Here is a 14,344-nt window from a genome sequence, read left to right as displayed (position 1 = left end):
AGGTGCAGAAAAGTCCTAAGTCTTTTTCTGGAGTCTGAAAAATCCTGTTGCTGCCATTGGAACTGCTCTCATGGCATGTAAGGTTTCCCAAAGGAAAATTCTTCTGGTGGGGAAGCAGCTGGAATGGATTCTTCAGCATCAGAGTCTTCAAAATTAGAGAAAGGAGCCTCTGGCTGGTCAGTTATGTCTGATTCATCGGCTGAATCATCAGATGACACTGGCTCAGGGGGCTCTGCCCTAGGTCTCTTCTCTGGGGGCTGAGAGGCCCTGTCTGGGTGAGATTGAGATCCTCTAATTAATGAAATTAAATCTTCTGCCAGAGTAAGCATTTGAGAACTAGAGGAGGGCCTGGTTGAAGGGGTTTAACAGGCACTGTTTTAGTAGTCTTGGCTGCTTTAGCCCTGGCGAAGGCCTTAATGGACATGGCTGCTGGAGGCCTAGCAGCACCACGTGCTGGGGTAGAGACATCCAAGGGAATGGTGTCTGATAAGTCAGTGGCAACCACCGTAGGGTATAATTTCTGAGGCCGATTCAAGAATGGTAGCAGGGGCCTCAGTTGTAGAGATAGATTCAGCTGTACTTTGATCAGTTTTCGGTTTCGCCGAAACCGAGACACTCGGTTTGCTTAACCATGGTTTCAGCGAAACCGGACCGCGAAAGTGTCGGTCTTTATCTTTGCGTTTTGGCAGATTGGGTAGTCGGAGGATCCGGCGGCATAATGTACACAAAATCAGAACCGAAAAACTGTTCAGTAAACTCCGACCGGCCTAAGCGTGTCGGTTGAAAGAAGCACAGGCGAACAGGCTGCTACGTCGTGGGCTGGGCCTAAACAAGGCAGACAGTAAGAGTGGAAATCTTTATGAGGTATTTGTTTCCCACAGGTTAAACAATTATTAACTTTTTCTGACATCGGCTGAGGCAAGAAAGAGTCCCCAACGGGTACTTAGCTTTAGAAGTCTTCAAGTAGTATTCGTAGAAGTAATCTCTGGATCCGACCGACCGGCACTTGCGAACAGCTTCTGCTTCGGGCGCCACGCGGCAAGAAAGACTGAGGAAAATGGCGTCGGCTGATGCCTTTATACCCGAGGACCAACAGAGATGACGTCGGGTGAAGTGCGACATCAGCCGAAGCCGGACCCGGACTTTGGAATCCGGCCGACTGAAGGGCTGCCTGACGACAGGACAACCCAGTTGTTATGACTGCAGATGCATCCATGAAGGACATCATCCAAATCCTTTGCTGCACTCCAAAATAAAAATCTCTTCCATTTTTCTGCATACACTTTACGTGTACTAGGTCTTCTGGCTTCCATAATCACATTCAAAACTTGTTGAGGAAGTTGAGACCTGCTGTGGTTCAAAACAGAATATGCCAGGCTGTTAGATGAAGAGAGTGAAGCTTGACATTGAGTAGATGACCGTCCCTCTGAGACAAAAGGTGTGGAATTAAAGGTAAAGGCCATGGAGGCTTCCTTACCAGATTCCTCAGTAATGGGTACCAGTGTTGCCGAGGCCAATCTGGAGCTATCAAAATCATCCTTGGCTTGTCTTGTCTGACCTTTAGGAGTACCTTTGGGAGGAGAGGCAGAGGTGGAAAGGCATACACATGAAGATTTTCCCAACTGAACGAAAGAGCATCCACTTTCCAAGCTGTGTGATGAAACCTTTTTGTGCAAAACTTTGGCAGCTGGTGGTTTAGTGGAGAAGCGAACAGATCTATGTCTGGAGTTCCCCATGACACTGTCAATTTTCAAAATACATGAAGATCCAGTTTCCACTGTGGGGATCCATGATTTGCCTGCTTAACACATCTGCTAAGGAGTTCTGTGCTCCTGGCAGAAACCTTGCCTGAAGATTTAGCTGCAAGCTGAGCGCAGTCTCCCACAAAATCATTGCTTGCCTGCATAGAGGATAAGAATGTGTTCCCCCTTGCTTGTTGATGTACCACATGACAGTTGTGTTGTCTGTTAGAATCAACACCTGCCCTGGAAGAAGTAACGCCTTGAAAGCCATTAATGCAAACTGGACTGCTAACATCTCCTTCATGTTGATATGTAGATGCTGTAGTCTGACAGGCCACTTGTCTTGTATCCACTTTCCATTCAGATGAGCTCCCCAAGCTATGTCTGAGGCATCTGTCGTTAGAATCTGACTCGCCTCTGGCGGGTCACAGAGAGTCCCTTGTTTAGGTGACATTCCTGAGCCCACCACAAAAATTCCTTTTGAATGCAAGGTATTATTGGAATGACAGTGTCCAAATCCTGGCAGTGCTGTGTCCATACATTTTTAGATACCATTGCAGCTTCCTCATATGCAGTTTGGCATTGGGAAGCACCAGAATACAAGATGCCATGAACCCTAAGGCTTGAAGGACTGTCCTTGCAGTCAGCCCGGACTGAAGAGATAGTTGATGAAAGTAAAGGGAAAGATTCTTTTGTTTGTCCGGGGTTAAAAGGCCATCTGGGCTGCTGTATTCAGTCTCACACCCAGAAAGCACATGTCTTGAGAGGGTACTAGACTGGACTTTATTTCGTTCACAGAATACCCCAGGCATCTTAGCACTGCTATCACATATTCCAGATGCTGAAGAAGCTCGTCCTTTTCTTGAGCCAGAATCAGACAGTCGTCCAAGTAAGGATAGATTTGTATTCCTTTTAGCCTGAAGAAAGCTATGACTGGAGCCAGAACTTTTGTGAATACTCTGGGCAGTAGATAAGCCAAAGGGCAATGCAGAGAACTGATAATGGGAATTCCCAGCTCGAAGCAGATACTTCCTGCAACTGAGTCTGATAGGCACATGAAGGTAAGCCTCCTTGAGATCTAAAGTTACCATCCAGTGATCTTTGCCCAGCAGAGGTAAAAGCTGTTGTAACGTTAACATTTTGAACTTGGGAATGTCCAGATAAGTGTTGAGGATAGACAAATCCAAAATTGGTCTCCACGTGTTCCCCTTTTTTGGTACTAGGAACAGGCGAGAATAAAATCCTAGGCCCCTTTCTGGCACAGGAACCGGCTGAATGGCCCCTATCTGGAGTAACAGAGAAATTTGCTTGTGAGCCTCTTTTCTTTGTATAGGAGGAATGTCTGGCATGCCTTTGAAAGGAGGCAAGGTATGGAAATAAAACCTGTAACCGTGGTGAGCGATATCCCATACCCATCTGCCGTGCGTAATAACACTCCAATTTTCTTTGAAAAGTGCCAGCCTTCCTCCCAAAGGTGCTGCCAGGCGAGAAGGCTCTGGCAGCTGAAAAGGCAGGTCATTGGGTCTGCTTACGAAAGGACTGACCCCTGCCCTCACCAGAAGACTGGGCAGGTGAACTCCTGTTCTAGGCCTAAAAGAACCTTGAGCTCTGCCCCTACCACGTCTAGATCTACCCCTAGACTGAGAATCATAAGAAGGATATGTCCACCCCTTAGTAGGCCAATTTCTACTAAACTTGAGGCTGAACCTGCAAAAATCTTTAACAGTCTGCATAGACTTAGCCTTGTCCTCCATTTTCTTTAAAACTGCTTCCACAGGCGAACCAAATAACACATCAGATTGTAAAGGAGCATCTAAAATCCTTGTCTTTACATGCTCAGCTAAATTCTGATCCCTCAGCCAGGCGTGCCTGCGAAGAACAGAACCAGTGGCTGCCACCCTCGAAGAGGCCTGTACAGCATCAAAACCACATTGCAAGGAATGCTTACCCACCTGTTCAGAAACATGAACTAAATCCTGCAACTCTTTACACTCAATACCTTCCAGAGCATCTACCTTAGACTTCAATTGTGTAAGGAGATAATTTTGGTATTTCAACATGTGAAACTGGCAATTCAAAGCCCTCATGGCTAAAGTGGAAGAAGTATACACCTTCTTTCCCCATCTATCCAAAGCCCTAGCCTCTTTATCAGAAGGAACAGGATTTTTAACAACAGAAGCCTTAACACCTTTAGGGCCCTGAGAAACAGTTTCTGGGTCTGCCCTAGGACTCTTAAAAAGATACTTATGAGCTTCAGGCACCCTATAATACCTATCCAGTTTAACTGGGGCAGGAGGCAAAGAATCAGGGTTCAGGGAAGCCTCTGCAAAAACATCTTCTACCACATCCAGAACAGGAGGTATAGCCAAAGGCCTATGCTGGGGTAGAAACAAAAATTCCCTAAGCCTTTTCCTGGAATCAGAGAAATCTTGACCTTCCCATTTAAAATGCTCCCTCATGGAATGAAGAGTCTCTGAAAAAGAAAAATCCTCAGGAGGAGAAGCCGAAGGAGTAGAATCATCTACATCAGAATCAGAATAAGGAGGATACTCCTGCAAATCTTCAGCCGAAGACTCAAAAGCCTCCGAACACTGCTCAAAACTCTCAAGCTCAGGTTCCACCCTGGGCCTCTTATCAGGGGGGGGGCATAGAACCTCTAATCATAGTAATCAAATCTTCTGCCATTTTAAGCATATGTTTCTTAGGCAGAGACCCTGAAGAACTAGGGAGACCCCACTGAAGTTAACCCTGGCCTGCCTCTAGAAGAAGCCTTGGAAACAGAAGGGGAGGGCCTAACCACCTTAGGAAGGGAGGGGAGAACAGCTACCTGAGAAGCCCCTTCAGCCTGGCCTACCTCCTGAGAGGACACATCTTGTAACAGTAAAGTTTCTCCCTGAGAATCTAAAGGAACTTCTGGTAGAACCACCGGCTCCACCGAGCCCTCTAAAGAACCGACGTCCGGGACAGACGGTTCTTCCAACCTAGGCTTTGCTGCTTTGTCCTTGCGCTTTTTAGGCGGGCGGAGCATCCGACGGCATGTTGTAATTACAACGCTTCCCAAAAACTAACCTGGCACAATCTAATCTTCTCTTAAAAGTGCGTTTGTTAAATCTAGCACAAGAGTGACAGCCAACAACGTCGTGCTCAGGCCCTAAGCAAGGTATACACAAGGTATGGTAATCTCTATGAGGTATCTGTTTCCCACAAGAAATACAGTTATTCACTTTCTGACATCCGGTTAAATACTGAGGCAAGAAAAAAACCAAAATATTCCCCAACGGGGTACTTAGCCAACTTTGATTCGGTCTGAAACTCCGACTTCAGAAAATTTCAGAACGCCAACCTGCACTCGCAATACTGCTTCTGCATCGGACCATGCGGCAAAAAAGACTGAGGATATGACGTCGGTCATGCGCATTTGTACCCTGACGTCCTGATGTCAGACAAATGCGCCTTGACCGACGTCAGCCTTATACTTTGGTATTCGGGCCGACTGGGACAGCGGACTACCCAAGTGTTAGGACTGCAGCAATGTGGGATGAAGAACATCTGCCTTTTGACAGCAATTGCTGAATTGCAAGACAGTAGTTAGTAAAACATTTAAGTAGTCTATTGCTATGCAAAGTCAAAGAAATGTTATTAGTAAAACATTTAAGTAGTCTATTGCTATGTAAAGTCAAAGAAATGTTAAATTACATAGAAATGCGTACTTACACATGCACTGGCACACACACACAAAGGCAGCAGGAAGCAGCTACAGAATTCCAAATATCCTAGTCACACTCAAATACCTTTGTCTTATGCTGGACGGAAAAGCGAGAATAGAAGATTTCCATCTATGGATACTAGGGTATTTCTGTGGGCTAATTTCTATGTTTCCCAGTGCTGCCAGAACATCAACATCCACCTTTGAAGGCTCATCTCTGAAAAAAGAAAAAAATGAATTATAAAAAAACAAATAAGAAATTACGAATTGGCTGAAAGCACTGTGATTCCCAAACAACTATATCTTCTTCTCCAAATACAACCTAAAATATGTAAAAATAAAGTATATATATATGTATATATATATATATGTATATATATATATATATATATATATATATATATATATATATATATATATATATATATATATGTGTGTGTGTGTGTGTGTCTGTATAAATAGAAGTACTGACCTGCTCCCATACACCCCAACGCTTTTATCGTTGCCCTGAATTTAACAAAAAAAAAAAAAAAGACAGGCACTGCAGCTGAGATGCCCCTGAAAATAGACACTTACCCTTACTGGGTTTTCAAGGTAAATACATTTAAAAAGAAAAAAAAAAAACAAAATCTGTGGTATAGAATTTTCAGTCCCTCACAACACACAGAAAAATGATGCCCTATGCTCCTAACCTCCTTAATTCTCCATTTTAGACTCCTTTCAATAACATTATTGTCCTGATCAACATCATTGGTATAACCTGAAGCAGGCCAGCAACTTCCTGCATTAAAGGCATTTCATCACTTGTAATGGTACCCAAGTGCTGTAACAATAAATTAGAGTGGCAGTAGCAAAGCTATGCTTTGAATTTGTAACTCACTCCCCAGGAATGTGTGCTGTCAGGTCTTCTGTGAGAAGTGCACATGCATGCACTGACTGGCTCCTGCTAGTGGGGGCTTGTAAAACACTTTGCCCCCTTCACATTTCCTAATCCCCATGCATTCCTCATCACCATTTAAATATCTACCATTCACCCCAACTCCTGCCATAACAATATTGTCTTAAATATATAGTGTAATAAATCACATCTCAAATCATAAACAAACATATCTCTAACCTGCCTGAAACATGTCCTTTCTGGCATTCTTTTCTCCCTCATACAGCTATGCTCTTTTTCATGTGTAAAAAAACACTCAAAATAATAACATTTACAATCACATCCCAATCCTATTACCCATCTAAGCCTTGAAACATTTTAGCACCAACTTATACTTAAACCACCCCTCAACAATCCTCCTGATGCACATACCCCCTTCAAACATCCATGCAGCCTCTTTCTCTCACACCAGCAAATTCCCCACATACCCCAAGACACTCAATCTATAAAGCTGTTAACTTCACAATCAAGGTAACACCTTTCACTTAAACACTTCTTATGTGCAAATTACCCCCACTCTCCAAACTAAACAAAGCACTACAAAACGCTGGCAGTGTGCGAAACAAACTAATGCAACAAACTGCATTTCATGAATCTCAACAAAGAGCATAGAATTGTGGGTAAAACTGAACACCCCAACCTCAAATTCCACTTCATGTTATACTGCTGTACTAGACACCATACCAGGCATCAGGACTGGTGAAGGCACGCTGCTCCTAATCAAAGACAACATTTAAATAAACAACCAAAAACAATACTTATGTACTAATGACTATAACCGAAACTGGAGAGCCATTACAAAATATCTCTTCAACCGCTCCATTGATAGCCTACTTCTGTCCTGTCTTCCACCCCTTCAACTTACATAAATTTTAAATTGCAAGAGTATCTGGGATAGTCACTATAACAAAAATTATTTTAGCAGACCTCAGCACCAACTTTCCTCACACAAATTCAGAGACATAGATTATTCTCTGTCTAAAATCAACCTATCTCAACTAATTAAAGACTACACTAGATCAGACTTCATCACAGAGAAAGTTCAGTTGTGTACACTTACCATAAATGTAGATTTTCAAGTGTATTCACCGTTGCAGTCATTACATTTGAGTTATCTGCTTGCAGTAGCCCTCAGTCAGCCTGACTAATAAAGTCTTGGGTCCTGCGTCGGTTGCTGTCCCTTCTTCCATGACGTCAGGTCGCCAGGGGTATAAAACATGCAGCTGACGCCATTACATCAGTTTTTCTTGCCCCAGGTGCCCCCCCCCCCTAATGGGAAGCAATTAAATCTATAATACAAGGATATACCTCCAAAAAAAAAGCAAATACACCAAAAAGTTTTTTGAGCAAAGCAAGTGAGAGTAGAGGTATAACCAAAACAAGAAAGGGGGATGGAGGGAAAGTAACCAGGACTGCAACAGTGAATACACTCGAACATCTACATTTATGGTAAGTGTACACAACTGTACTATGCTCTTCGTGTTTCACTGTTGCAGTCACTACATTTGGGTAGATTCCCAAAGCTAAGGTTGGGAGGAGGAATTTAAATAGAATTAGGACCAGCTATAAGGCCCTGCAAAACTGCAGTGGCAAAACCAGCTCTGGATTTGGAGAAAATTGGCAAATGATAATGCTTGCTGAAAGTATGTACAGAACTCCAGGTAGCAGCTTCTTGGATGTCCCTTGTAGGGACGCCCCTGAGAAAGGCTGTAGAGGTAGATGCAGCCCTGGATGAGTGGGGTCTGATGCCCTGTGGGATAAGTTTTCCATGGTGCTTATAGCAGAAATGAATGCAGTGGCCTATCCATTTTGAAATGGTTTGCTTTGAAATACCTTTCCCCTCTGTCCCTGCAGCAAATGCCACCAGCAGTTGTTCAGATTTCCTTTGAGGTTTAGTCCTGTCCAAGTAGAATCTAAGTTGTCTGTGCACATCTAAGGAGTGCAGCATCCGTTCCCCTTTGTTCCGTGGGTTAGGAAAGAAGGTAGGCAAATGAATGGACTGATTAAGAGCCACACTGGATACCACTTTGGGCATGAAGGAGGGATTGGTTTTGAGGGACACCCTGTCCGCATGAAAGATGATGAAAGGCTCCACTGCCATAATGGCCTGTAACTCAGATACCCTTCTTGAAGAAGTGATTGCTAAAATGAAAGCTGTTTTCCAGGAAAGACATTTTAAATCTGCAGTAGCAGCTGGCTCGGAAGGAGGAAGAGTGAGTTTCTCCAAGACAAAGTTAAGGTCTCAGGCTGGATTTGGAGCTCTCCTCGGTGGCCTTAAATTTGTGGCACTTCTGAGGAACTGCTTGAGCAGTGAGTGAGTGAGAGAAGAGAGAAGGCTCCGTGCTATAATGAGCTGAAATGGCTGAGGCATGAATTTTGATGGAGGAAAAGGACAAGCCCTTATGAAGCATCTCAGTCAAATATTGTAGAATCTGAGGTAAACTGGGAACTGTTGTGCTCATCCCTTGAGAATAGATCCAGGTACAAAATCTTTTCCATTTTGCAGCATAAGATTTTCTAGCACTAGGCCTCCTAGCCTCTAAAATGATATCCATCTCTGATTTACTGAGGGGTGGTAAAGGAGAGATTAGGTAATTAGTCAGGCTGCTAGGTTCAGGGTTTGCAGCCGAGGGTGCAGAATCTGGTTCTCCTGCTGACACAACAGGGAAGGAGTCTGAGGCAGGAGCCATGGGGCCAAGCGTGACACACTGCGCAGGATGGGGTACCAGTGTTGGCGTGGCCAGTCTGGTGCAATTAAAATTGTCCTTGGCTTGTCCTGTTTGATCTTTAGTAGTACCTTGGAGAGCAGAGGCAGAGCAGGAAAGGCATAAACTGATAAGTTTTTCCAGATGAAGGATAGAGCATTCACTTTTCAAGTTAGTTTGTGGGGAATCCTTGTGCAAAATTTGTCCAATTGATGGTTCTGGGGGGAGGCGAACAGGTCTATATCTGGGCTCCCCCATTTGCTTGTCAACATGTTGAAAATCCTTGGTTCCAGTTTCCACTCGTGTGGGTCCATGAGGTTTCTGCTTAGTCCATATGCCAGTGTATTTAGTTTTCCTGGCAGGAATTGAGCTTGTAGATTCACTTGGTAGCTCAAGGCTGTGTTCCACAATGCCATGGCTAGTCTGCAGAGAGGGTAGGATTGTGTACCCCCCTGCTTGTTTATGTACCACATGACCGTGGTGTTGTCCATCTTTACCAATAGTTGTCCTGGAAGAATGTGGTCCTTGAAGGCTGTCAGAGCATTCTGTACAGCTAACATTTCCTTTTGATTTATGTGTAGGTGCATTTCACTTGGGTTCCATCTGCCCTGAATGCACTTCCATGCCAGGTGAGCCCCCTATGCATAGTCTGATGCATCTGTTGTTAAGGTTTGGGCGGCAGGGGGTAGTGTGAATGTTAGTCCCTTGTTTTGGTGGCAGGCCTCTGCCCACCAAAGGAACTCTAGGCGTAGGCAAAGTATGATAGGAATCATAGCTTCTACATTCTGTGAATGTTGACACAATAGGCTTTTGAGATACCATTGTAGTCTCCTCATATGCAGCCTTGCATATGGAATTAGAAGAATGCAGGAGGCCATGAACCCCAAGGCTTGCAGTATTTGCCTTGCAGATAACTGGGTTTTTGTGGCCACTTGTTTGAAGTAGGTTGTCAAATGAGTCCGTTTCTCTGGCGTGAGGACAGCCATCTGGGAAGTTGTATTCAAGCTTCCTCCCAGGAATATAATTTGTTGACAGGGTATCAGGTGCAATTTCTTTTCGTTTATGGTGTACCTCAGACAAGTCATTACCCTTTGAACAAAGGTCAGATGATTCAAAAGTATGTCCTGGCTTTCTACCCGAATTAGACAATCGTCAGGTATGGATATATTTGAATATTTCTTTGCCTGCAGAATGCAATGACTGGAGCTAGGCACTTTCTGAATACCCTGGGCGCAGTAGATAAGCCAAAGGGCAGTTCAGAGAACTGATAGTGCATGTAACCTGCTTTCAAGCGTAGGTATCTTCTGCAAGACTCCCTGATAGGGATGTGCAGGTATGCTTCTTTTAAGTCTAGTGTTGCCAACCATGCCTCTTTGCCTAGCATAGGAAGCAGCTGGTGAAGAGTCAGCAGCTTGAATTTTGGAATCACCAGAAAGGTATTTAGAGTACAAAAGTTCAGGATAGGACGCCACGTATTGCCTTTTCTGGGTAACAGAAAAAGTCTCGAATAGAAACCTTGTCCCTTTTTCCTCTTCTGGTACCAACTGAATAGTCCCCATGCTTAAGAGAGAGAGTACTTGATTTTGGGCCTCTGCCCACTGACTTGGGGGTAGGTTTGGCCACCCGCTTGGTGTTGGTAAGATGTGGAGGTGAAATCTGTATCCTTGGGACACTATATTTAAAACCCATTTGTCCTGGGTAATGAGCTCCCAGTTTTTGGCCTGCAGACCAATCTTTCCGCCTAAAGGAGCACTCAGTTGGGAAGTGTTTGGAAGTTTTAAAAACAAGTCATTGAGACAGTTTTCCATAGGGGGGAGTCTTACTACTCCCTGATTTGGGTGTGGAAACCCCCCACTGCTTAGTCTTGTGTGTCCCCTGGGACTGAAACCTGGGGTTTCTGCTGTGTCTTGGTTTGGCTTGAGAAGACCTGGAAGGGGCTGGAAAGGGCCAATTCTTAGAGGGCCAGTGCCTACTAAATCTAGGAGGCTGAACTTGTAAGAAATCTTTAACAGTTTGCATAGATTTAGCTTTATCTTCCATCTTTTTAAGAACTTCTTCAGCCTTGTTGCCAAACTGGCGGTCCTGACATAAGGGAGCATCCAACAATTTAGCTTTAACATGATCAGCGAAAGATTGCTCCTTAAAGCCAAGCATGCCTTCTGAGCACAGACCCAGTAACAGCAGCCCTGCAAGAGGCCTCTAATCATTCTAATGAATCAAATCCACATTGCAAAGTATGATTTCCAACCTGTTCAGCAGAATGCATTAAATCCTGTAATTCTTTATTTTCCGCAGTCAGGAAGCAACATCATTTTCTGTTTAAGCAATCCAATAACATGTTGCTGATACTTTAACATATGAAACTGGCAGTTTAAAGCCCTATTGGCCAAGGTTGCAGAAGTGTAAACCTTCTTACCCCATCTATCCAGCGCCCTGGAGTCTCTATCAGGAGTAGGATTTTTAGCAGTAGAAGCCTTAATGCCCTTGGGTCCCTGTGAAATAGTCTCTGGCTCCACAATAAAATTTTTAAAAAGGAACTTGTGTGAATCAAGAACCCTGTAATAACTGACTGGTTTCCTGGGAGCAGGAGTCAAAGAATCAGGGGCCAAACTACATTCAGAAAAAGCATCATCAACAATGTCTAGCACAGGAGGAATAGCTAAAGGCCTATGCTGAGGCAGGAGTAAGAAATCCCTAAGCCTCTTTTTAGAATCAGAAAAATCCTGGCTTTCCTAGTGGAAGTGCTCCCTTAGAGTATGTAAGGTTTCACCAAAGGAAATATTCTCTGGAGGGGAAGCAGAGTGAATAGAGTCCCCTGCATCAGAATCCTCATAAGTAGATAAGGGCAAATCCAGATCATCAGTAGAATCAGAAAAATCAGAATCCTGGTCAGAGGATTCATAAACAACTTCAGTCCTAGGTCTCTTAGAAGGGGGAGGTTGGCTTTCCCGATTAGAGTTATAAGATCTTCAGCCATTCTTATCATTTGCTTTTTAGGCATACAGGCCTGAGCATGCAGCCTGGGCGTCGTTTTTTTGGGCATGGTTTGAGATTTAGGCCTAAATGAAGAAGGAGGTGTCGGTTTAATATGCAAGTCTGTAGGCCTGAATACACCCTCAGAAGCCGGTGCCTGCACAGCGGCTCCGGACCCATCCAAGGTAGAGACATCATCGGGTTCCATAGTTGAAGCATCTCGCGGCATACCGGACTCCGAATGGGTCTCAGTAAAGGCCTGCGAATCAGAAGTAGCGGGTATCAGGGGCTGCGAAAGCGCCTCACTGAGTACCGGCAAACTGGCGACTGGCTTAGGAGAAGCGCCGTCGGCAGTTCTGGACCTCGGCGGCCTGTCTCTGTCTTTATCTTTGTGTTAATTTGAAATCCCGGTAGTCAGATGGCTAACCGACGACATTTCTGGATAATTAAACCGAGAACCGAAATATTTAGAAACAAAAATATACAGACGACAGATAGTGTGCTGATTAAATAAAGCACAAAACTGACAGCAAGGTAAGTCGTGGTCAGGGCCTAGGCAAAGAATACAGTATGAATGAAAATCTTTATGAGGTATTTGCTTTCCACAAGTAAAGCAATTATTAACTTTTACTGACATCGGTAAGGAGGAAGAAAAAGTTTCCACAATGGGGTACTTAGCTTTAGTTGAAGACTTCTGTTCTGAAACTCGAAAATGAAAATTTCTGGAGTCGGCCGACCGGCACTTGCGAACTGCTTCTGCTTCGGGCACCACACGGCAAGAAAGACTGATGTAATGGCATCGGCTGCATGTTTTATACCCCTGATGACCTGACGTCATGAAAGAAGGGACAGCAACCGACGCAGGACCCAAGACTTTGTTAATCAAGCCAACTGAGGGCTAATGCAAGCAGATAACCCAAATGTAATGACTGCAACAGTGAAACACGAAGAACATCCATTCCCCACAAAGCCCGATATTTACTAAAGGGCCATCCCATAACCAGCAACTTCCACCCACAATCAGTGATCACTGCCCCATTAAATTCTCAATTCAGGCAACACTTGCTATACAGCCAACCCGGTTCATTAACTTTGGCTCTAAAACCAAACTTCAGATAAAGAACATTAAACACCACTGTTCTTAATTTCAACCACTCAAATGGCACATACTGACCAATCTCCTCCTCTCATCATCATCAACTCACCTCTTTCTCAGTTTCTGCATGGAGTCAGGGTGTCATGTTAAGCTGTTGCCATCACTCACGATTCAATGCTGCACTCCTGCCTTCTTCAATAGTCATGCCTGACTGTTGCTTATCTTCTCACACAATCCATTTACCTCTTTGTTGGACGCCCTTGTTTCCTCTTGCCTTCTTCCTGTATGTTACAAATCTTCTTCACCAGATTGTCTTCTGCTTTTCTGCACATGTGCCCGAACCATCATAATCTGTTCTCTTTGATCTTTTCTGCAATTAGAGCTACTCTGGTTTCTACTCTTGCGTCTTCATTTCTTCATCTGTGCCACAGTGTACATCCTACAGTGTACATCCTACCACCCGTCTAAAGCACTTCACTTCCATTACCTCCAACTTCCTCATCTACTCGCTTTTACTGCCCAATTTTCTGTACCACACAGCAGCACTGGTTGCACCATCGTTTTGCACACCTAACTTTTAATATTCTTTGGCATTCTTCTGTCATACACTACACTTTCCACTCTGTGCCAGTTGGCCACAGCCCTTCTGATTCTAGCTTTGACTTCCTCATTCAGACTTCCCTTCTCCTCAAACATCCTTCCCAGATACATGAAGCTATTAACCTGCACCACTATATTCACTTCTATCTCAATTATCAGTTTCTTCTGATTTCCCCAACTTGCTGCCATTACTGCTGTCTTATATGTACAAGTTTCCTCTCACGTGCCTTCAGTTTTGCATTCCATTCCCCTATCCTTTGCTGAAGTTCTTGCTCAGAGTCTACCTGTAATGCCACATCACCAGAATTCAGCAACTTTGTTGATCTGTCCCCTCCAGCCGGTTTGATAATGAAATTAATCACCAGTATGAATTGCAGCTGGCACAGAAATGAACCCTGATGTACACCCACTCCCACTAAGAACCCCTCTGTAAGGCCAAACACTGTTCGCACTTTAGTCATTGTGTACTTGTACATATCCTGCTCTAATTCTACTAATGTTTCTGGGACGTAGAACCACAGCAGGACCGCCCAAATCAGCTTTCTTTGGACCTTACCCAAATGGACCCTTTCCTCATCTCTAGCT

General features: G+C 44.2%; 1 protein-coding gene across 1 annotated transcript in view; it reads right to left on the bottom strand.

Moving 5' to 3' along the window:
• The window catches only part of ANKLE2 (ankyrin repeat and LEM domain containing 2), a gene marked incomplete in the record, with an annotated part of 2,117,323 nt that overhangs the window by 21,181 nt on the left and 2,081,798 nt on the right, over positions 1-14,344 (bottom strand). The window contains 1 exon segment of the mRNA XM_044060669.1: positions 5,534-5,665. Within this exon segment, the coding sequence (XP_043916604.1) occupies positions 5,534-5,665 (132 nt within the window).

This window comes from Protopterus annectens, chromosome 2.part0 (assembly GCF_019279795.1).
Source record: "Protopterus annectens isolate FY-2018-M chromosome 2.part0, PAN1.0, whole genome shotgun sequence".
In the NCBI taxonomy this organism is placed as follows: Eukaryota; Metazoa; Chordata; order Ceratodontiformes; family Protopteridae; genus Protopterus; species Protopterus annectens.
This window is presented reverse-complemented; position numbering and strand designations above follow the sequence as displayed.